The 22,830-nt window shown below is 34.0% G+C and overlaps 1 protein-coding gene across 1 annotated transcript in view; it reads left to right on the top strand.

Moving 5' to 3' along the window:
* ADCY2 (adenylate cyclase 2) overlaps positions 1-22,830 on the top strand; it is a 523,876-nt gene that overhangs the window by 444,197 nt on the left and 56,849 nt on the right. Inside the window, exons 16-17 of the mRNA XM_072605397.1 lie at positions 4,380-4,517; positions 15,984-16,100. Coding sequence (XP_072461498.1) covers positions 4,380-4,517; positions 15,984-16,100 — 255 coding nt within the window. The remainder of the gene's footprint in view (positions 1-4,379; positions 4,518-15,983; positions 16,101-22,830) is intronic.

The raw sequence follows: 22,830 nt of genomic DNA on the forward strand, positions 1-22,830 counted from the left end.
GTACAATTAATTCATGTGAAATCAGTTTAACCAAAAAGATTAATAAAGTTTATTGAAAATTATTTTCTATACCCTCAGTAATAAAGGGGAGAAAGGGAGAAGGTGGGAATTGCATTAATTTTTTGCAAAAAAAACCCCACAACTTAAAATAGTAGTTTTTTAATAGTTTTTTTTTCTTCATCACCACTAATGGTTTTGTCCTATTCAAAATTCTTTCTCCTCCATATCCTTTCTCTTTTTATACCTTTCTTAGTTCCTTTCCTTTTCCCCCCATCCTTAGTACTATAGCCAAGTACCTATTTCTTCCATCTACCTTACTGCTCTTCTCTTTCCAGCAGTATTATAGGATCTATACATCTTTAAAATAGAATTTGACTTTGTTCATCTATTTTTGCTTTTTACAGAATTTTTTAAAATTTTGTTCTGTGTTAGTAAGAGGAAGGAAAAAAAACATGGTTTATTGCCCTGGACCTCTCATGAATAATACTGGCATTGAACATTTGGCATTATCAGACTCAAGAGACTGTGCAGGGGACACTGGTCACATGACAGCTGAACCCTGTTTTTCTGGGACCCATCCAGGACATTGAATGTGATTTATTCATGATTTTGGTAAATAAAAATATGATGAGAAAATTTTACCAGGGAATTTTTTCTATAATATCTTTTGATATAAACAGATTACTTATCAGAATCCTATACTTCTTTATTTTTTCTTAATGTGAGTAAACTAACATTTATTATGTTAGTGTTCATCTATGACTGGGAAGATAGCAAATCTACCTGTAACATATGTAGCATAATTATAATAAAGAATCTTGGAGCAGACTTTGGTTATGATCTAGTATTATCCCAAAGAATCAAAGCAAAGAAAAGAAAAAGCTTTCTACTTTTCTACATTATGTATTTGTAATAGAAAAAAAATATTTTCCCTGAATTGACCATCACATGAAAGTGATTTTTTACTCTCTATTGTAGTTATAAAATAAGCATTTTGTCCCATATTGTAAATGTTTCTTTGGGAAAATCCAAAGCACTTTATAATATTTAAATTGTTAAGCTTTGCAAGTAGATATGAGTATCTGATTTCTAATAGTTTATTAGAGTAAAAAGAAGAACCTAATCAATAAGCTGGTTCTAACTAGAATCACACTAAAATAGATTTTCTCAAACTTTCCAACCAGATATTCTATGGTTGTTAGTAGAATATCAAAATAGCTACCTATGGGGACAAAATGATTAATATGTCATTTTGTTTTAATCTCTGATGTTATATTTTAAGCATAAACTTTTGTGACATTCCAGCTACAGTAATAACCTATCATTATATGTACCATTACAATCTTTTCATATTCTTATTATTGTTAGAAGGCCTCTAACATGTTGGATGGGTAATACGACACAGAATAAAAGGGAATGGACATCTATACATCATTGTAAGAAGGTCCAATATCAATTAGATTGTAGATCAATTGAAATAGTAGTGGAATTATCATCATCATCATCATCATAAACAACATGAAATGCTCAAAAGGCATTCTGAGAGTGTACTTTAAGACTTTACATCCAAGAGAATCTGTCTGATACATTAAATAACATCCCACTAGCTAAAAGAGTTCATACAGAGTTTGATGATCCTCTACCTGTTCCTATGTATCATATGATCAAGGAAACCTAGTTAGATGTGAGAATTGTGTTAAGTCCTACTATAAAGTTAAGTGAAATTCTTGCCCCATGAGTTAATAATGTATGTATCTTAATACGTCATTTGCTTTAATGCACAGAACCTAAAAGAAATAAGGGCAAGACTCATGAGAATCAGTACTAGACTAAAAAGAAAATATGTAGCTTTCCTTTCATATTTATACCCTTTTAACTTGATTTTCATAGGATTCTGTGTTAGTAAGGAAATATTTGAGATGCTTGCCACAGATAAATGCTCTTATCCTATCTATAAAGGGTATCTCAAAAGTCTTAGCACACCTTTACACTTCAATACCGTAAATATCTTTATAAACTTAATAAGCTTGGATCGTTTAAACTGCACATTAAGACTTTTGGGTTACCCTAGATAAGGAACAGCGGAAAGAATTGAAAAGGTAAGAAGGGAAAAGAAATGCAATAAATAGATAGGGGTAATGTACTTTTTGCAGATGAACTACTTTGAGAATTATTAGTAGGGCTAACCTATAGTAGTATACATGATCAAAATATACTTAAAGAAATGGAGAATTTTGTGAAGAGATCAAAAATTAAATGTTGTCACAGTTTGTTCTCCATTTATAAAGTAATTATTTGTCTTTATTCACAAACACACAAAAATAACAAGAAATAAACTCCCAACATGCAACTACAGAGTATAAATAAAAGGAGATGGCATTTCTTACATAGTAAAAATAATGTGAATGACTGATTTTCAAAATGACTTTCTATTTCACTTTTATTAGTACCACAGTGGGATAGCCTTTGACTTGAAACAAATCAGAATCACTAGAGAAAATGTGAATTATAGTGCATCATACATATTTCTTCTTTATCCCCTCTTCTTCTGAATTCAGTGAAAAAGAAAGTTCCCTTTTGTTCTATTTTAGATTTCATTAATATATAGGTTAAAACTGAGACAGTAGGTAAACCCCCCAAAAAGAAGATTGAGATGTTATTATCAGTCCTAAACAGCAATATCTTGGGGAGTTCAAACTGTCTTTAATTTTCAAGGCACTGATTTCTCTCTATATCAGAATATCTTGTACATGTAATCATGGGTGAGGTAGGGAGCAACTTTTTGGGTTAGATGTTGATTTTCTTAACTCTTGAGACCCACAGTTAACAGCTTAGTGGCTAAAGGACTAAGGTGAGGATGAACTTCTCTCTCCTCTTTTTCTTCTTCTTCTTTTTTTCTTCATTATTATCATTATCATTAGCACCATTATTATTCCAAGACAAACCATTCCTCTCATTTTATTGAGTAGAATTCAGCTGGAAATGGCCCTTGGATAAGTTTCTTTCTGAGTCTTATGCCTTTATATTCAAGAAAAGAAATAAGTACTTATTAAGTACCTACTATGTGCCAGGCACTCTGCTAACCATGTTACCAATGTGATCTCATTTGATCCTCACAACAACCCCTGAGAGGTAGCTGCTATTATTATTTCCATAATAATTGAGGAAAATTGAGTTAAAGAGAGGCTAAATGCTTTATCCAGGGTCACACAAGTGACCAATGCCAAGACGACAAAGTGTCTTAGGCTAGATCCGAGCTCAGATCTTCCTGATTTCCAGGCCCAAAGCTCTCTTTATCCACAGTGCCACTTAGCTGTCACAGACAGAAAAAAATAGCTGCTCTTTGTAGTTAAGTAAAAGTATTAGGATATCAGCTTATCTTTTTGTAAGCTCATTGAAAGCACCTTCAGTACAATGCCAGTAGCAGACATGACAGCTGGAATCATATTCACCTCATCTTGTTCTCACATGATTTTTGATTTCTTCTACTAAGTCTCTATATTTTGAAATCTTTTGATCATCTTATAATCTTGTCATCTCTTTGGATGGGGTTCAGAAAGAAGTAGTCCAAGTACAAGTCACTTTCCTGATATTATTCTTAGACTACTGCTCAGATGGATAAAGTGAGTGCGTTCCTTTCTGGTAACTGAATAAAAGGATTGAAATGTGAGCTCATCCCTCTGGAAGGTCACTGAAAGAACCTCTGGGACATTTCCAGTGGCATACAGAACCAGAGAGATGGCATCCTTGCCATATAGTTTTTAATTTCTATGCTGGACCTCTGAGCTTTAAAACCTGATCATTCATTCTATGTAGTTTGGAGATTATCAATATTTAGTATGGTCACTATATCACTATTATCACTATGATAAGAAGAATTACCACTATTATTGTTTTTGGTGATATTATTACCTTATTAGATAGGTTCTATCACCTCCACAAATAAGCTGAATTTATAAGAAATGTTTGAAAATGGAAAATAAACCAAAAGAGGAATTTGAGTAATCAAGTGTTTTTCCTTAGATTTTAATAGATGCATTAAGAGATTTAAAAGACATTATTTCAGATGTATTTTTTCAAGATTGTATGAGAGCATCAAGTGCTTTCATAAATTTATTCTGAAACTAAGATTGTAATCCCAAATCTATTTTAGTGACTTAAATGACTTTAGCAAGTTAGTTTCTCTGAAAATGCAGCTAACTGGTCGTATGTACATATACATATTTATATATATGTACATGAACATATACATAAGTCTATGTATATATGCATATACCTACATATGTAAATCTATGTGTATCTTTCTGATTAATTAGCTATCATCCACCTGTAGAAAAATGGTCATTATATTACTCTGTTTCCTGCTCTTTTTCTCTTAGCAATGTAGCAAGAAAGCCTCTGCTTCGTTATTGTGGATTTTGAAGTCATCTGGAATAATTGCAAATCGTCCCTGGCCACGGATCACTCTCACAGTTACCACCACTACAATTATATTAACCATGGCCATCTTCAACATGGTAAGTGCCTCAACATGTATACTTTGGAGTTGATGTCACCTTAATCATTTTCTGTTTCTATCATATTTCTTAATGAATTCACAATTGAGGCCAGTTGTTTCAGTGGGGGAAATAACACCATTTTTGTTTTATGAAATTTGACTTCGACTTCCAATAAGACCATTAGAAGACAGATGAGATTATCTTCAGATAGCTCTGAGGTGAGGAAGCTTCATGGGCCACATCAGCTATTGCTATAGACCAAAGGGTAAGGAAAGACATCAGAAACTTAAGATACAGATGTTCACCCAGAAGGTCAACAGAGAGATAGTTATGAAGGTATGGTTCCAAAGAAGAGTAAAGTTGGGGTCTTCAGTAGCCTAAGTAAGGCTCTATTGCCAAATTTGATTCACTTGCTACAGAAGGGGTAACACAGGATATGGAATGTGTGTTATCTTAACTTTCCATTTCTTCCATTTGTGCTGTGCAGAAAGTGGATGCTTGATGTTGAGCTGAATTGATCTGCCACAAGGATCAGACTAAGAATATAAATAAAATTGCCAAATTAGGATCAAAAGACCACGGCAAAGAAGAGAGAGTCAGAGAGGAGTATGTGGCATGGCAGCAGCTGAGAAAATACTTACTTAATACTTACTTACTTAATCAAGGATTCCTGGGAATTTGCTGCTCTTTAAGGCCTTCTTGCTAAGCATGGCTACAGCTGTCACTGCTATCAAGAGCTGCTCTTCTGAGAAATATAGGCAAAATTTTTGCTGCCTTTGGCCCTCAAGGACCATAGGGAAAAGGTTGTCATCATGAAATCAAAAACCAGTGAGTTGCATTCGACATTTAAAAGCCTTTTACAAACTGGCTAGAACTTGTATCTGCATACACACACAGGCACAAATCCACATGCATATGCATACGCATGCACACGCGCATAGATTGAAGTATATATATATATATATATATATAATATATGCATATAATACACACATATAAAATTCATGTATTTATTATATGCAGTAATATGTACACATATATGTATATACATCTACATAGTGATACATATATGGGTCTATATATCTATATAGATATACATACAATTAATATAATATTGCATAATATAATAGAATATAAGATATATGCCATATTTATTTATCTATGGATGTGCTATATCCTTCTAGAAGAATTAAAACTCTGAGGATAGGGACATTCTCATTTTTGTGTTAGTATACCTAGTACCAGCACAATGGGCAATTAGGTGGCACACCGGGTCTGGAGTCAGGAAGACCTGAGTTCAAATCTGGCCTCAGATCCATGTTAGCTGTGAGACCCTGGACAAGTCACTTAACCCTGTTTGTCTCAGTTTCCTCATCTGTAAAATGAACTGGAGAAGGAAATGGCAAACTACTACAGTATCTTTGCCAAAAAAACTCCAAATGGGTTCATAAAGAATCAGAAATGACTGAACAACAAAACAGCAGTGATTGTGACTCAACTTGAAGAAATATTGTTAATTCAGTATAAATTTCCATCCATTTAACAAAATTGTAAAGATCTCTTCTTCTGTTCTAAGTCAATACATTTAATGGAGAGGCTACTAAAATTTGCTATTATAATCATGTATTTTAGCAATAGCTTAGCCTAGACTTTCACTGGTCCTTGATGTAGTATACTTTGAAAGCTTCAGGGAGATTATATTGCAACTCTCACTCAGGTGCAACAAGATTTCTTTGCCAAAGAATTCAGAAACTGCATTGTGAAATCTGGAGGTATTTTTAAAAGCTAAAAGTGCCTTTGGTTTTTCTTATTGAGCTATGTGATTTTCCTTTTCATGAAAGCTGGTCTCTAGTTCCAAACATTTTATGTTTGTTTCATTTTGTTTTATAATAGATGATAGCCACTCTTTTTTTTCCATGAGGACTTTTAAAATCTTTGAAACTTAGCTGTCAAGGAAGATTTCCGTGTGAATGTCTTAGTATTTTCAATAGCTATGTTCCCCAAAGTTCTGAAACTGGTTTGCAAGCTACTTACTCTGAAGTTCCATGATTTCCATATTATAATCATGAATTTCCCCAAAATAATATTAATATTGAAGATATTAACCATTATAGCAGTGCTGAATGAGGGCCAATGCATCAAGTGACCTGAAGATGGTTCAGAGAGTCTCTTAATTACATTTGTTTAAGATACAAAGCTGAATAAGATTTTAAATGTCATTAAACATAGAAATAAAATTTAATATCAGCTTCAAAAACCAGAAAAAGAGATAAAGACCAAGAAAACAGGAGACAAAAGAAGCAGCCCAGGAAGTCATCAAATGAAGTACTGTATCCTCCAGACAGTTTGTGTTCCAAGTGCATTAATGCATTTTTTTTGACATTATCATCGTAAGTTTCATTAAAATTCATTTAGTAAGTGCATTTCTGGGTAGGATGCTACATGTGGCCAAAATATTTAAACCTCAGCTTCAGGATTTGTCCTCCCAATGAGTAGTCAGAGTTAATTTCTTTAAATATTGACCAATTTGATCTACTAGCTATCCTAAGAACTATCAAAAATCATCACTAGCACGACAATTTGAAAGTGTCAGTTCTGTGGTTTTCAGTTTTCCTTATAGTCCAACTCTTAAAAGTCATACATTGCTCCTGAAAAAACCATGTTCTTCTCATTCAGGAGTTTTCAATCATGTCTGACTCTTTGTGATCCCACTTGGGGTTTTCTTGGCAAAGGTAAGGAGTGGTTTGCTATTTCTTCCTCCAGCTCATTTTATACATGAAGTAACTGGGGTAAATAGGGTTAAGTGACTTAACCAAGGTCACACAGGTAGTAAATGTCTAGGCCAGGTTTGAACTATGGAAGATGAGTCTTCCCTGACTCCAGGCCCAGCACTTTGTAACTGCAAACCATAGCTTTACCTATATGGATCTTTTTTGGCCAAGGTAATGTTTTTAGTATACTGTCAAGATTTTCCACAACTTTCCTTCCAAAGAGCAAATATCTTTAATTTCATTCTCTTAACAAGGAAGCAATTTCTGTAATTCTTCTATAATCAAGTCATTATCTCTGCCTGTAGCAGAGATACATTGTCTATCTGTGTATGCAACAGTGTTGATATGTCATATAAAGCAAGCAAAAAAAATTTTATTTTTGTTTGCATTCTAAACTGGACAATATGAAAATATGCCATGAAAATACAAATTTATCAAGCATTTGACCCAAGACTTTATAAGATACTGTCATGTAAAGAATAGGCATATGATTTTTTAAAGTTCTTGTCATAAGATCCTTTTTGCCCCTTAAGTAGCCAGTATCCATTAACCAGTTTTAATAAAAAGAAGAAAAAGAAATGAGATTATATTTGGGGAACAAAAAGATTAATTTTTTTCTAACTAAATATGTGCAGGTTAGAGAAGGAATGAATGACAGGTAACTAAATCAGTGTTTATAAATGCTTGACAAGATCAGCATTCAGGTCAGGGCTAAATCTTTTGCATAATACATAGGAGTATTTGGAGGAAAATGTATGTTGTATGGTAATAAGAATGTGTTGCAATCTTACTTCCTCACAAAACAATCTGTTGCTTGGTAAATGAGGTAAAAAGGCCTCTAGGAGAGATACGTTAAAAAAAATTTTCTTTGGAGAAAGAAATAAAAACAAATGACTTTATTTACTGAATTAGCTTCTGATGTTCTGATGCAGTCTATCAGAGCTAGGAGACCAAAGATAAACTACATTGCATGATTTTTTTCCTGTTCATGGAAACCCAGAGAGAAAAGATCATAGTCCCTCGAGAGTTGACACTTTTCCCAAAGGTGTAGCAAAGTCTATCTGTGCCATGGAATTAATGGTACTCGTCTTGGTGGGTGGTTCTCATACACTTAGTATAAACCCTTGGAGGGCAGGGACTGTTTGCCTTTAGTAGGGTCCTCAGCATCTGGCAGTGTTTAGTAGGTGTTTCATAAAGCAAATGAATTGAAATGTCAGACTTTTTAGATACTAAAATGATAGAAAATCAACATTAAGAAATATATCTAGCTGAGTAACTCCTTCTCAACTGATGTCCAATGGAGGAGAGAGACAGACAGACAGATAGACAGAGAGACTTGGAAATCAGTATTATTTCTATGTGATCCTTTGCTGAGAAACAGGTTTCAGCTTTTCAAGTTGTCTGAAATGTTGAGACATATCTGGTTAGAGGGTAAAAACAAATGCCATCATCTATACCTCAGTATGCTACAAGTACCCATCTGTCATCATCACTTACCAGGTGCTCCTTACAAGATATTCCTCTCATCAAAACAGAAAAATTGAGGATAGAGTTTAAAATCATTTGAATCTGACTCAATTCAATTCCATAAACATTTATTATATGCAAGCAACATGCTGGATTCTAGAGCTACAAAAACAATAGTCCCTGCATCAAACAAGCTTCCATCCTACTAAGGGATATACAATGTACCAGATAAGAATATAAAATAATCCGAAATGAGAGGATACGCTAAAAATGTGGGAGGTCAGGAAAGATTTGCTATAAAGGATGGCATATAAGCTAATTCTTGAAGTTAGACCAAAGATTCTAAAAGTCAAAGGTAAGAAGGAAATGGATATCAGGAATATGAAGGTACAGATACATAGGCTGTGTGAAGTCATAGTCATTCTAAATGGGCTGTGCAATGCCAAGTTCAAGAAGCAATTAGTAAGCTAATCTGACTGGCATATTGAATGATAAGGGCCTGGATCTGAAATAGTGAATTCATAACTAGAGACAAGAAAATGAGTATGAGAACAAGTATGGTGGTAGAATCCACAAGGATTCATTTCTGGTTGGGTATAGGAAAGTGTATGAGAGAAGAAAAAGACAAGGATGACACAGAGGTTGAAAATCTGCTTGATTAGAAAGACTGAAAAGAAATAGGGAATTTTGGATGGTGGAAAAAATTAGGGGAGAGTTTAAGATACCTGTGAAATAAGAAGCAGACAGTAATTGGTAATAGAGGAGAGAGTTTCAGGAGAGAGATAAAGGGTAAATATATAAATTTTGGTCTTATCTACGTCAACATGATGATTGAACGGAATGAAGCTGGGACAGAACCTTAGGAAGTACCCACAGTTAGCAAAAGGGACATTGGAAATGATGCAGCAAAGAAGTCTCAACAGGTGCAGTAGATAAGCCAGGAGAACGCTGTTCTGAAAAGCTGAGAGAGAAGAGAGAATGTAGGACAAGAAACTGTTCAACAGTGTTAAAAACTAGAGAGGTTAAAAAGATGAGGTGTGGTTTACACAGACATAATTGAACATTTATTAAGCTTATACTATTGGTTCATCTGTCTTGAGCAATTCTTAGCAATCACTAACATATTGACTCTTTTCTAAAAAATGGAACAATAATTTTTCTGCAACAGGGTACTTAGTCGATTTTTTTCCAGCTAAGTATTTGAAAGGAGAAAGGAGAATATTAGTTAGAAAAATTATCTTACTTATGAAAATTGACAAATAGCGTCTGTCAGGTCTTCACAGGAAATATGGAATTGATGACTTCAAGTTTGTTTCAGAATTTGTCTCCAAGAGAAAATGTCATGATATTTTCATTGCATTGACTTGAAAGAGATGCAATTCAACCACACTCTGCCTAATAAAAAAAATATGTATATATATATATATATGTATATATGTATATGTGTATATCTCTATTGGATTTGTTTCTGATATTCAAGTAGTACGTGTAGAATGTCAAATATCTAGATCAAAAATTTGAAAAAAAATGAAGCCATTCAATATAAATATGTTCAAATATCTACATATGGATATTTGCTGTTTTTATATGGATAGTTTAGGGTCAACCCTCAGTATTGAGAGCATTGCCACTCTTTCCTGAACATATTTATTAATGTCAAAACAAATGGTAAATAATACATTTAATAATAATTTGATAAAAATAAATAATAATTTTATACCATATTTTTCATGCTGCTTTCAAAAATTCTTTGAGAATCTTACTACAGTTTAATCATAGTTTTTGTTAAGTACAAGGAAAAAGTCTTTAACCAATCAGTTTGCAACTACCTAAAAAAAATTACTGGATAGCAATTAGCATGGCCTTGTGAAAAGCAAACTCTGCAGGACCAATTTAATTTCTTTTTGTGATATACAGTAAGGAGGCAAGGAAAGAGCAATCGCCATAATCTATCTGGACTTTTGGAAAAATGACATCTTTATAAACAGCCTAGGAATAAATGAACCAGATATTGAATGTAAATCATCGATTTTATATAATTCTTTTAAAAAGCATGATGCTGAGTTGTATTAAGTATGACATACAAAATCTTGAAAGCAATTCTACAATTCAAATCCTTATTAAAATGTCATGTGAAGTTTGGGTCTCTACATTTTTAAGGGATGTTGAAACCTGAAGACACTAAGAACAACTGAAATCATTGAAAGAATAAAGGGAGAAAAGGAATAGTGGTTTAACTGTGAAAGAAAAAAGAACACTAGATTGTTTCTTAATAACTAGGTCTAAAAATCTGACAAAATATTATTATGTATCAGGAGCTTGATCAGTAGATTAATATGGGAAAAAAGTGATAAGCCATCACACTCGTATTTTCCCAAAAGGCAAAGGCAACCTTAGAGGATTGCTGAACAATTTTTTCCATTTATCTCAGACCTTCTTTATCTGAGAAGCACACAAGGTCCAAATCAGCTGGGCATCCTAGAGACTGGACTGCAGTGCAGCCAAAGTCTGAAAATCCTTACATTACTGCCATAATTGGTATAGAACAAAAACTCTGTCACAGACAGGCCATTTTTTTTTTAACAGAGAACCTATCAGAAATAAATTTAATAATTAAATTCAAAGTATATCTGCTTAGAGAAATCCAAAGGGACAAAGACTCAAACTACTTTGGAAAATCTCCTGGATATAAACCATCTTCATTTTATAGTTTACAGAGTTCAAGAACAAAGATAAACTTTGGTAGTCAAGATTTAAGGAGGGTACAAAGTTTAGAAAACAGGGTTTAAATCATCAAAGAGAACAATATTATTAAAGCAACTTTGAGCACTTCATAGAGATTCATTTTCCTGAATTCATTCCTTCTCATTTATAGGGGAGAAGGAGGCATATTCTTAATTGTACTAAGCAAAAGTCCTTTTGTTCTTACTAAATATATTAGTCTAATCAGTTTCTGGGAAGATTCCCTCCTGGGCTGATGATTCATGTCCCTTTAGGAAATGATTAGACTTTAAAATAATAAGGAAGGACTGATTTTTCTATTCAAGGCATTGTTTCATCAGAATAAACTAAGTACCTGGAAGGTTTTCTACTCAGGTGAGACCAAGAACTTTAGACAGACTCTGAAAATATATGATTTTTGAATATTTCTAAAAGGGAATGAAGTGAGGGTTAGGGGAGTCTCATTGAAGATCCATTTCCCAGGATTAGTGGGCCTGGCTTGTATTCATGAAAGAAAATGGAAAGCTGGAGAAGGTGGCTAAGAACTCAGGTTCACTTAGGCAAATACATAGGCTTCCTGCCTATGCTAACAGCTGACCTTGCCTCTGGGGTAAGGGAAGGAAAATAATCCTTCTCTTTTCTGGAATTCCAAGAGGGATCCCAAAACTGCCAAAGCCCAAAAAGAAAGGGTGGAGTTGTTTCCCCGCTCTCTTAGACCACCAAAGGGAAAAGTTCCTCCTGACTCAGTCACCAGTCATCTTCAACACAACCTCACTGTCACAGCAACATGTGGGAATTATAGGCCAATCGAGAACTGCTTCAAGATCTCAAAGTGCTAGAATTCTTCAGTTCAGAGTCAGTGGGTATGTCTAGTTCCACAGAAAATTCTCTTTTCTTCCAAAGCTGCATGCCTTTTAATTTAATCAAGTGGATTGGGGGGACATAGTTTATTAGGTGATCCCCACTCAACCCACGCCACAATTGGAATGAGGGTAGAAATGGTTGCTTCCCAACTACATAACAGACAAAATAAGAACATGTGATTTTAAATTATAGCCAGGGTTCAATTAACTAGTCAAAAATTGAATAGACATTTGGATGCAGAGCAAGAGCCTGGGGGGCAGGGGAGGATGAGTGTAGTGTTCGAATTTTAGATGAAAAAATAGCCCTTGCTCTCTTGGAGATTTTAGTTCAACAGTGGGAATAAAACAAAAGCATAAATAACTTTAATATGAGTTAATTTTATAGATGTATCAGTAGCTTCCATAGCTTCTCCAGCAGAGATTAAATGGTTAGTTTCTTTAAAAGGGCTTTGGAATCTTGTACAGTGAGAGTTGAACAGACATTCCTTAAAGAGTCAGAGGGGAGAGTATTTTGATGTGTGAGGCATGTGTGAGAAAACAAAGAGCTTTAAGTATTATTTGTAAAGAGATTTAGTTTGAATTGTGATCCTGCCAGGCTGAAAAGAGGATAAAACAAGGTTTGTCTGACTTTTATATCATGAATAATTAAGAAGAAAATTTTTGAGAAGAGATTTTAATTGGTATCTTGTCGAAACTGAGTGGTAAGATTATATTCTAAAAATGAGGAGAAAAATTAAAGTGATGGTGAGAGGTGATCTATGATAAAACCTTCTAAATAATTATTTATATCTTTGGTATTATCTGTTACTCTGTTAATGAACCAATGACACTGGTGTTTATTTAAGTCTATGAGATTTTGGGACTTTGATACATAGAGGTTATTAACTGTTTGTGGGAAAAATTTTTTCTCCAGTTTATTTGATATTGATGATTTTTATTTATGATTTTTGGTATTTTGATTTTTGATATGTAATACAATGAGGTAGTGGTTCCAAGCTAACATTAATTAATAAGAAAGTAGTTGCAAATCTATTCATCAATAAGGAAATATAAAAACACACCCCTGGAATACCTTAGAATTTGGAATTATAAGAATCAACGTGGTAACCAGTCAAGCCAGGATGAGGGGGTGACCATGTCATGTAGGACACATGTAAATCCAAACATGCGCACACATCACATGTTAATGTATTAGGTATACAAAACTATGTGAAGTTAGACTTGGGAGAAGAAATTATTACTGACTGAGAGAGATCAGGAATGATTTCCAAGAATACGTGGCATTTGACTTGTGCTTTAAATAACTTGTGGTAACAATCAAGTCAAGAGGAGGACAAAGGATGTTCACAGCAGACCGACATCAAATCAAGTCAACAAGAATTTTTTTTTTTGCTAATTAACTAATTTATTTTTAACATTCATTTAAAAAAATATTTCTAAATTTTCTTTCGTCATTCCCCCACTCACTGAGAAAGTAAGCAACGTGGTATCAGTTATACAAGTGAAGTCATTCAAAGCATTATTTGCATATTAGCCATACAATAAGATTATATTAACCACCTACTATGTGCCTCTAGGGATACAAAGGAAAGCAAATGACAGAAAGACCTCCTAGAAGAGGCAGGATCTTGGAAGAAACTTGGAAGCAGAAATTAGGAAGGAGAGAATCCCAGGCATGATGAACAGCCACTCAAAATGCCTGGATTTGGAAGATGGAGTATCTTGTTTAAGGAACAACAAGGAAGTAGATCACAAAGAGTCTTTGGGATTCAGACTCCAGTCCAGTTGGGAAGGCATGAAACATTGTGAGGAAGAGAAAAATATGATCTTAGACTAGAAAATTAGAGTAGACTCCAGAATTTCTAAAGTTACAACTCATACTATGTTTTATAAATTGGATTCCATTTGTTACAATAAACTCCAGCCAAAATACAATTTTAAAAATACCATATTGCTCTTTAGTATGTGGAAGGAAAAAAAAGGGAAAAACAGAGCCTCAGTCATTTTTTTTTTTGCTTCTTCCCTTTTTACATGGTGATATGATTAAGAATTTGATGCTATGCTTTTAATATCTAGAACGTCTTGTCTTGTAATTCCCCAAAGTAAAGCATTTTCCTTGATCTTGTCAGTCCTTGATACATTATTATATAAATGGATTATATTCTGCTCCACCAAAAGCAGTATTTATAAAATATTGAACTCATAATTTTTGCCAAGAAATTTCTCCATTCCTTCCCATCTGATTTAAGGTTTTTGTTTTTCCCCTCTCGTGGCTTCTGCAATAGCAGTTGAACAGTGATGGTAATGTTTTTGATCAATTCTGCAGTAGCAGATCAATAAAACTCTCAAGCTTCTTTGATTTTTTAAATTAGTATTTTTCTGCATTTCCTTAAGTGATATGAAGGTTGAAAATGCTCTATTCAGAATCTCAGTGCATTATCCCAAACATGGTAAATAACCATACTTACTTTCTAACTGATATTTGTTGGATTTAGCCCAAAAGTAGATAATATTTAAATATCTAAGGGAGCATCTACCACAAGAGTAAATCAAGGTAACGGAATAAATGAGAAGATGGAAAAACTTTCAATTTTAAATTCTAATAGTATAAGATTTGACTATATACCAGGACATTCTTTCTAGAGTAATAAATAAAATTAAAATCTTTGAAGTAGAGATAATGAGAGTCAAGATTTTGGGGAAGCTTTAAACCTAACCATTTTGGTGACAATGACTCTTACTATAGATCAGTGACTAATTTTGTCCCTAGACAGAAGCTAAAACCTCCTCAGCTTCACTTTCCCTCGTGAAAGTAGAGATTGGTATACTCTATGGCTTCTAGATAGATTATCACTTTTATTCAGAATGCTAATAGAGCAAATAACCATGAAAGGGACCAATTATCCTCATTTCCTCAAGATCATGTTACATTGGATATATCTGCCTTTCCAGTATTCTAGAGGATGTCTTTCTAAGAATTTTGCTATTTTTAATATAATAGTCTATACTTTCTCCATCCTACATGACTAAGAGAATTCCTAATTTATAAAATAATGGAAATGTAATATGATATTGGCATCAGTGATCCTAAACTAACAGTGAGCAAAATGATTTGACATTTTGCTCATTAATTTGATGTATTTTTTATCATAGATTTTAAAATGCTGATTGACTCATTTAAATCAGAGTCTGAAATAAGATCATTGAAAGTTCTGCAGGATACTTTGCTAAGGCTCTGATCTTTTTTATTGTAATTGTAATTTCTATTTAATCCCCCCCAAAAAAGAGACCCAGTATCAAATAGCATCAGCCCTGACATTTTTGCACTTTTAAATAAATATTTAGCTAAGAAATATCCCCAGGCTTGCAAAAGGACAAGTATCCTTAATATTAATCTATTTATTTTAGGGTTGTGATTAGATTCTTAGCTAAGCAATCATTCATCTTTCATTATAACAGAAAATTTCAGAAAGTTCCAGATGGAAAGCTATTGGTTTATTTAAAGTTAAAAGGCACACATCTGTCAACAAAAGCAATTCAATTTTTCCTTTGCCACTAAGGAAACAATGGGTAATGAATGAGTGAGAATTCACCCTCCTGAGTTTCCTTTCTTGATCTAGCTTATACTAATAATACACTGTAAAATTGTTTTCCCCTCACAGTTTTTCCTGAATGATATAGAGACAATGCTCCCCTCAGATTTCAACGCATCAAATTCAAGTTTACCTGACTCAACTAACCACACTTCTCAGAATACACAGAAGTATTTTTTCCTGCCGGTAAGTATATTTTATTTCTTCTTATATTGTATTATGCTTCACTCTACACTCATTAGGTTGTATCCATGTACTAGTAAGTAGCATTGAAGCTACAGTAAGAATACCATTTTAGCTTAGGAGGAAATAAATATATCACAAAAGATTATGCATAGGTATCAGATTTTGGGGTTTGATGATCTGTAAATTGTCTTTAAACTCAAACAAGCAATGACTAATACCTTTGTAAAATGGTAACCTCATCAAGGAAGATCTTTCAAGTGAAATCTATTAGAGTAACATTTACAAATACATAATGTAAAAGGACCAGCTTAATGCTACTTCATGAAAGCTAATGAATTTGAGTTTAAATATCAGAAGTTTTGGTTTTCAATTGTGGCTGAAAAATGGACATCACAGTATCTCTGACATCTTTAACTTGGGAATAAGAACCTTACTTAGACCACAGAATGACTGTGAGCAAAAAAACAAGCAAAAAAAAAAAAAAAACCAAACACTTCATTAACTTTAAATATGAACTCTTATTTCATTTTCCTCTTCCCAGAGCAGTTGTCTCTGCCAATTGTTTCTACCTCTGTATGATTTAGCATTTAATTATAAGATACTTCTTGGTGTTGTTCATGAGTACTAGCTTAGTACAGAGGAGAGATCCTGGATTTGAAGTCAGAAGAGACACATTCACTTGCTAACTCTAACCTTAGCTCTGTGACTGTGGGCAAGTCACTGGCCTCCCTGAGTCTTAGTTTCTTGCTCTGTAAAATGGGGATAATAAAACCCTTGGTACCTTCCTTAAACTTTTGTAGACTCAGAGTCAAAAAGTATCATTCGGTCCAACTCCTCCATTTCACAGATGAAGAAATCGAGGTTACAAAGATTAAGTGACTTATCTAAGGTCACACAGGCAGTAAGTAGAAGAGCTGGGATTTAAAGTCAGTCCCCCAGCTACTAAACCCAGCTTTTTTTTCCATGTATGTGAAGCTTCTCACAACCCTTTAAAGTCGAATAAAAATATTAGCTATCATTATCCATTTACTGGTTTATTTGCCAATTGTTCTATGTAGCAGTCTTTTTTTTTGTCAACTTAGCATGTAACCTTCTTGAGGGCAGGGACCATATCTTACAGCTTTTCTGTATTCCTCCCAGCTCTAGACACTTTCTTATAAACATACCCTCAATATTTTTTTCTAGCTGATTCCTTTTAACCAGCAACTTGAACACTTTGTGTTTCAATTTTTACACTTGTTATCATAGCCTCTTAAGTAAAGAGGTCCTTCAAATGTTAAAGAATACATGATCTCATTGATATAAGCATTTTCTATACAAATACATTTCCTTCTATGAATCCTTCCGAAAGGACTAAACCAATATGCTGAAGCCCTTCCTGTAGACCTTTTTTGGGGGGGTACAGGGGTATATTTCATGATTATCAAAGCAATATTTGAGCTGTCCATTTGTTATGGCTCAGTATCACTACATAACCAGCCCAACCTCCTTTTCCAGTTGTATGTGGCCTTGATGTGCTGAAGACCATTTAAATTTATTGAGTCTTTCCATTAACCTTTGATTCACCTGTAGCTTTGATTCTTCTGAAATCAGGTTGTTTCATGATTCATAGCTATGGTACTAAAGAGAACAAGCATAAATAGTTTGCTAGTTAAACATTTTTCTCCTGGAAATGGTTTATAACAGAAGAGAGATATTAAACACTTCATTTTAAGTACTGACCATTTGTACAAAAAGCCTGAGATTATCCTCTGCAGTGTACCTCCTCTCTCCCCCATGTATCTTTTTTAAACATTCACATAGTGGTTTTTGGGATATTAATTCTCTCTTGGCTCTCCTATTTGTCTGCCAATTTTTCAGTCTCCTTTGCTGGGTTATTATAAATGTCCCACCCTTTAACTCTGGCCACTATTCTTTTCTTTTTCTATATTCTCTCACCTCTCTGCCTTTGTACTGGATGTCTTGCCTCCCTGAACCAAAATCATTCCTCAACCCTACCTCTTAAAATACTGAGCTTCCTTCAAGGCTTAAGTCAGGGCTTCTCTTTCATAGTAATCTTCTGTGGATCCCCAGTTGCTATTTTCTATCCTCAAATTATAATACATTTCCTTATCTGTGTAATTTCTACATAGAATTTATATTCACAGAATGTATACTCTTAGAAGTCAAGGGATATATTTTATCTATCCTTTCCCATTACCTAGGATGGTGACATTCACGTAGAACATTGTTGAACTGAACATACACAAATCCAATGTAGGAAACTATTATAATATAGTAGAAAGAACCCGCAACTTGGAGTTAGGAACTAGGGTTCCAGTCCTGGTTTCAGCATTTATTCTCTACAGGATCATAAACCACTTAGCATCTGAACTCAGTTTTCTCACCTATAAAAGTTAGGTAATATTATACTTGCACTATGTACCACACAGAGTAGTTGAAGGAAGGATACAAGCATTTATTAAGCACCTACTATATCCTAAAGTGTTTACAAATGTCATCTTGTTTGAGCCTCACAACAACCCTGTGAAGTACATGCTATTATTGTTCTCAGCTGAGGAAATGGAGGTAAATCAAGGTTAAGTAATTTGACTGAGGTCATCCAGCAAGTAAGTAATATCTGAGGCCAGAATTGAATGTAGGTCTTTCTTGACTCCCAGCTGAGCATTCTGTGTGGTATACTATTTAGCTGCCTCTGGTTGAGGCTGAACTGCTATCCAAACCTTAAGGTGCTATACAAATTTACAAACTATCTGGAACTGGTATTACATCTTTGTGATTTAATGTATAAATTCTACTTCTTAATTATTTATTTTTACTGATTTACTTATTACCTGTGTGACCTTGGGAACATAACTGAACCTCCCTAATCCTCATTTTCCTCCATAAAGTGGAATAGTTAGCCTCTGAGGTCCTACAATTCTTTGACCATCCTTATCAAATATTTGGTTTTGAGTAGTGAGCATGATCATACTTATCTTGCTAGAAGAAGTATGAGACCCCTCATAGGCTATCTTGATGATCAGACACACAAAAAGATCACATATAATGATCCAGAGCTTAGACTGATACTTTGCACAGAATAACTACTCAATAAACATTTGTTGAATTGTGTGATATTAGATGTGATGATAAAATTCTAAATGATCAACCCTGGATGTAAGCCTGAAATCAGGACAAGGACCAACTCTGATATCCTGATCAAACCCTGAGATTAAAAAAAAAAAAAAAGAGTGAGTAATGCCGTACTTGAAGGACACTTTGACTCCCATTAGAGAAATGGTTACCTGATCTGTGCTAATTTCTTTCTTTTCAAGAACTTTAGCAGCATGCCTATATAACCACAGCAAGGAAACTTGCAATTAGCTTCTAGCCCTGCATTAAAATGAAAATATTCCTATATTGTCATTAACTTTTAAAAGAAAAAGGCAGCTTGATTGGCAACACACATTTCGAAATTGCTCCAGCTAATACTTTTAGATGAAATTTGGCAGAATTTGATTGTTATTACTTAACGAAATTCTATATTCATCTATGACCTCATTTTAAATGAAAGCAAAAGATTAGAGGGCCAAGTTGAGGGGAGAAATGGGAATGAGAGGGAGAGCAATGGGGAATATGGAAATCCAAGTTCAAATTTATTTTGTTTTAATAGTAATACAAAAAAATCTTTTAACTGATTCATTTTCCAAAGTGGTAGCTGTCCCAATCTGTTGTAGCCACTTTGGACTTCTCATGAATTAGGCAGAGTAAGCCAGTGATGGTGAAAGTAGTGAATTTTTATTATGGGAAAATTATGGTGTTATTTACTCCTTATATGGCAGAATCCCCAAATTTCAGGGCAAAAGATTGGTCAAATGCAATATATTGTAGCCTATGTGAATCAAATACAAGAGTTTTCTGTACAATGTGGTAGATAAGTGGTCCAAACTTCACTTGAAGATACCCAGTCTCCAAGTGGCCCAAACTTTGCTTGAAGAAGCTACTACCTCCTGAGGCAACCCAGTCTGCTTTCAGATAGCCTTAATTGTTAAGGATTTGGGCACATTCTTTAACTTCACCAGACCTTCGTTACTTTTTCTACATAATGAGGGACTTGGGTTAGAGCTAGCCTTAAATCTTTATGATAAGTAAATTAGTTTTCAAAAATCATCCAAAATGAACCTCTATGTTTGAAAAATTTCTGGCACCTCATAACAGGTGAAAGAGACATTTTTAAAAACAAGGACATTCCTGGAGTCTTCCAATTCTTCCATACTTCCCAGTAATTGGCCACCTGCTCTGACTTTTCAAAAGGTCAGCCTTATTCACAAGTTTTCCTCATAATATAATTCAGAACTGTACAAACATAAGGAAGGATGGAAAGAAGTACACCACCTTGCCACTCCTTTTCAAGAGCTAAATCGTTTTTTTTGAATGCTCAGAAAATTTCATAATGAGACTTTGGTTATATTCTTTGCTCTCTCTCATATCAGGGCAGTGGTAAGTGTAAGGGGTGACTTTGGCTTAAGACATCTCAGCTTGTCTACATTTTTAATTCAATTGGTGGGACATATATTTATTTCCTGATAGGAAGTTCCACTTATCTTTAAGAAAGCTTTTTACTGAGGAAGAGCATTCAGTCTGACTTTTCTCACCTAAAAATTGAGAAAAATAGTCTTACATGAGTACTCTTCCTCATATACCAGATACTTCCTTTTGTGAAATCATTGTAAAGAACCATGGATGAGAAAGACTTATGGTTTAATATCTTTGTTATATGGTTACAATAAAGTGCAAGATACATAAGTGATGAAGAGGAGTTCAGGAATTAGAAAAAAGGATTTCTTTGTTCAGGCTTAAAGATTATATTATGCAATAAATATTTTAGACATCCATAATTTCATGTTTACTATTTTATGTTGAAAATTTCCACTAGCAATGAATTTTTCCCCCAGAGCTAATTTTCTTTCACTTTGTACAGAGCAATAGGTTGTGAATAGAATAGCTAGACCATGGATAGTAATGTGATAGAGGATCCTACCCTATCTTACTAAAGAGACCTTTGCTTCTGGAGTTTTTAGTTATTAGAATTTAGTTTCAAAAAAAAAAAAACTTATTGAAAAAGAGCATTTCTTGTGCTTGTGCAGTTTTGGTATAAGACTAATAATAACCTATGTCCTACCAGAACTAGATTATTATCAATATCCCACCAGAACCAAAGAGATTGAGTATGAGAGAGAAAGGGAAGGTAATAGTGGGGACAAACTGATAGGCAAGGTATATATAACCGATATTTCCTTTAAAGTCTTACACAGAGTCCTCAATTAAGAAAGTAGAGATGGGGGGGGGAGTTGTTTTAGAGAGAATAGGAGGTGAGTTAGACAGAGAATCAATTTAAGGAGTAGGAGAAGAGTTGCCTTACTGAAATGAAGGTCCTGCTAAGACTTGAGACCAAGTATTTCTGACTCCAAGGGCAGCTCTGCGTCCACCATTCTAGACTCCTTCTCTTCAGTATGTTTCTTACTGAAACTAAATTGACTTGGTATGTAGTTATTGGTGATACTGTGTTGTTTTTTTTAAAGAACCCAGGTAATATTTTTGGAATTAATGAAAAAAATTCCACAAAATTAGATTTCTTTCGTTTTTTCCCATCAAATAAATGTTCAATAGTAAAACCAAAACTAATCTAAAAGAATCACTTAGTAATTAAGTATAACAATTATATTTAAAGTGTTTCAAATATATATTTTATTAAATAATTATAAGTAATTTGATAAACTCTTGATCTAAGACTTCACCGTATTTTAAAGTACCTTAAAAGAAACAACTCTTTACTATGTGAGTAAATGGGATAGACAGTATTACAAATTACAGTATTTGTAGTATTACAAATAATGAATTAAGAAGCTGGACACCCAGGCTCTTCCCACCACTACCAATTTGCTCCTTTATTTTCAAAGACTCAGGTACCATCTCCTCCACAAAACCTTCTGTGATCATCTCAGTTAAGAGTTTTCTCTCCTTCCTCAGTTTTCCTTGAACCATACTTCTTGACTTATATTGTGTGTTGTATCCCCCCGTTGAATGCCAGTTCCATAATAGCAGAGACTGTTTCAGCTTTGGCTTTGTATCCCCAACTCATAGACCAGTGTCTTGTAAATAACAGGAGGTTGATAATAGTAAGTAATAATAAATTCATAAGTAATAATGATAAATAAATAAATGTTTATTGAATCAAGTATTGCTTTATACTTGATTATACTTGTATACTTAATACACACTCAATACTACTTGCCATCAAATATTTAGAAATACTTTGGTCAAAGACACTATTTTTTAAAAATCTCATTAATTGCCTTGTAAAAGATTACATAAAGACTAAGAAAATCCATATAGAGAGATACTGTGGGATAATGCTTAGAGCCAGAGCCTAGACTCAGGATATATCTGGGTTCTACTCCTTCCCTTGTCACATACTGTCCATGTGACTCTAGGCAAGTTGCTTTACCTCCCACTGTCCCAGATAACTCTAACATTAGAAGAAATTAGAATTGTCCATCACTAGACCTAGAGGGATTTCCCTATACCAGTGAAACCACTGTCTTCTACCCAAAACAAATAAAACAACACACAGTTTAACTGATTTTCAAGCTGCATTTGGTGTCAGAATAAATTTTCTGGGTATAATAATGGTTCTTATGATTTCTAATTTGAAATATTTTTCCATTTCAATTACATAGGAAGCATC

The sequence above is a fragment of the Notamacropus eugenii genome, chromosome 4 (genome assembly GCF_028372415.1).
Source record: "Notamacropus eugenii isolate mMacEug1 chromosome 4, mMacEug1.pri_v2, whole genome shotgun sequence".
NCBI classification, from domain to species: Eukaryota; Metazoa; Chordata; class Mammalia; order Diprotodontia; family Macropodidae; genus Notamacropus; species Notamacropus eugenii.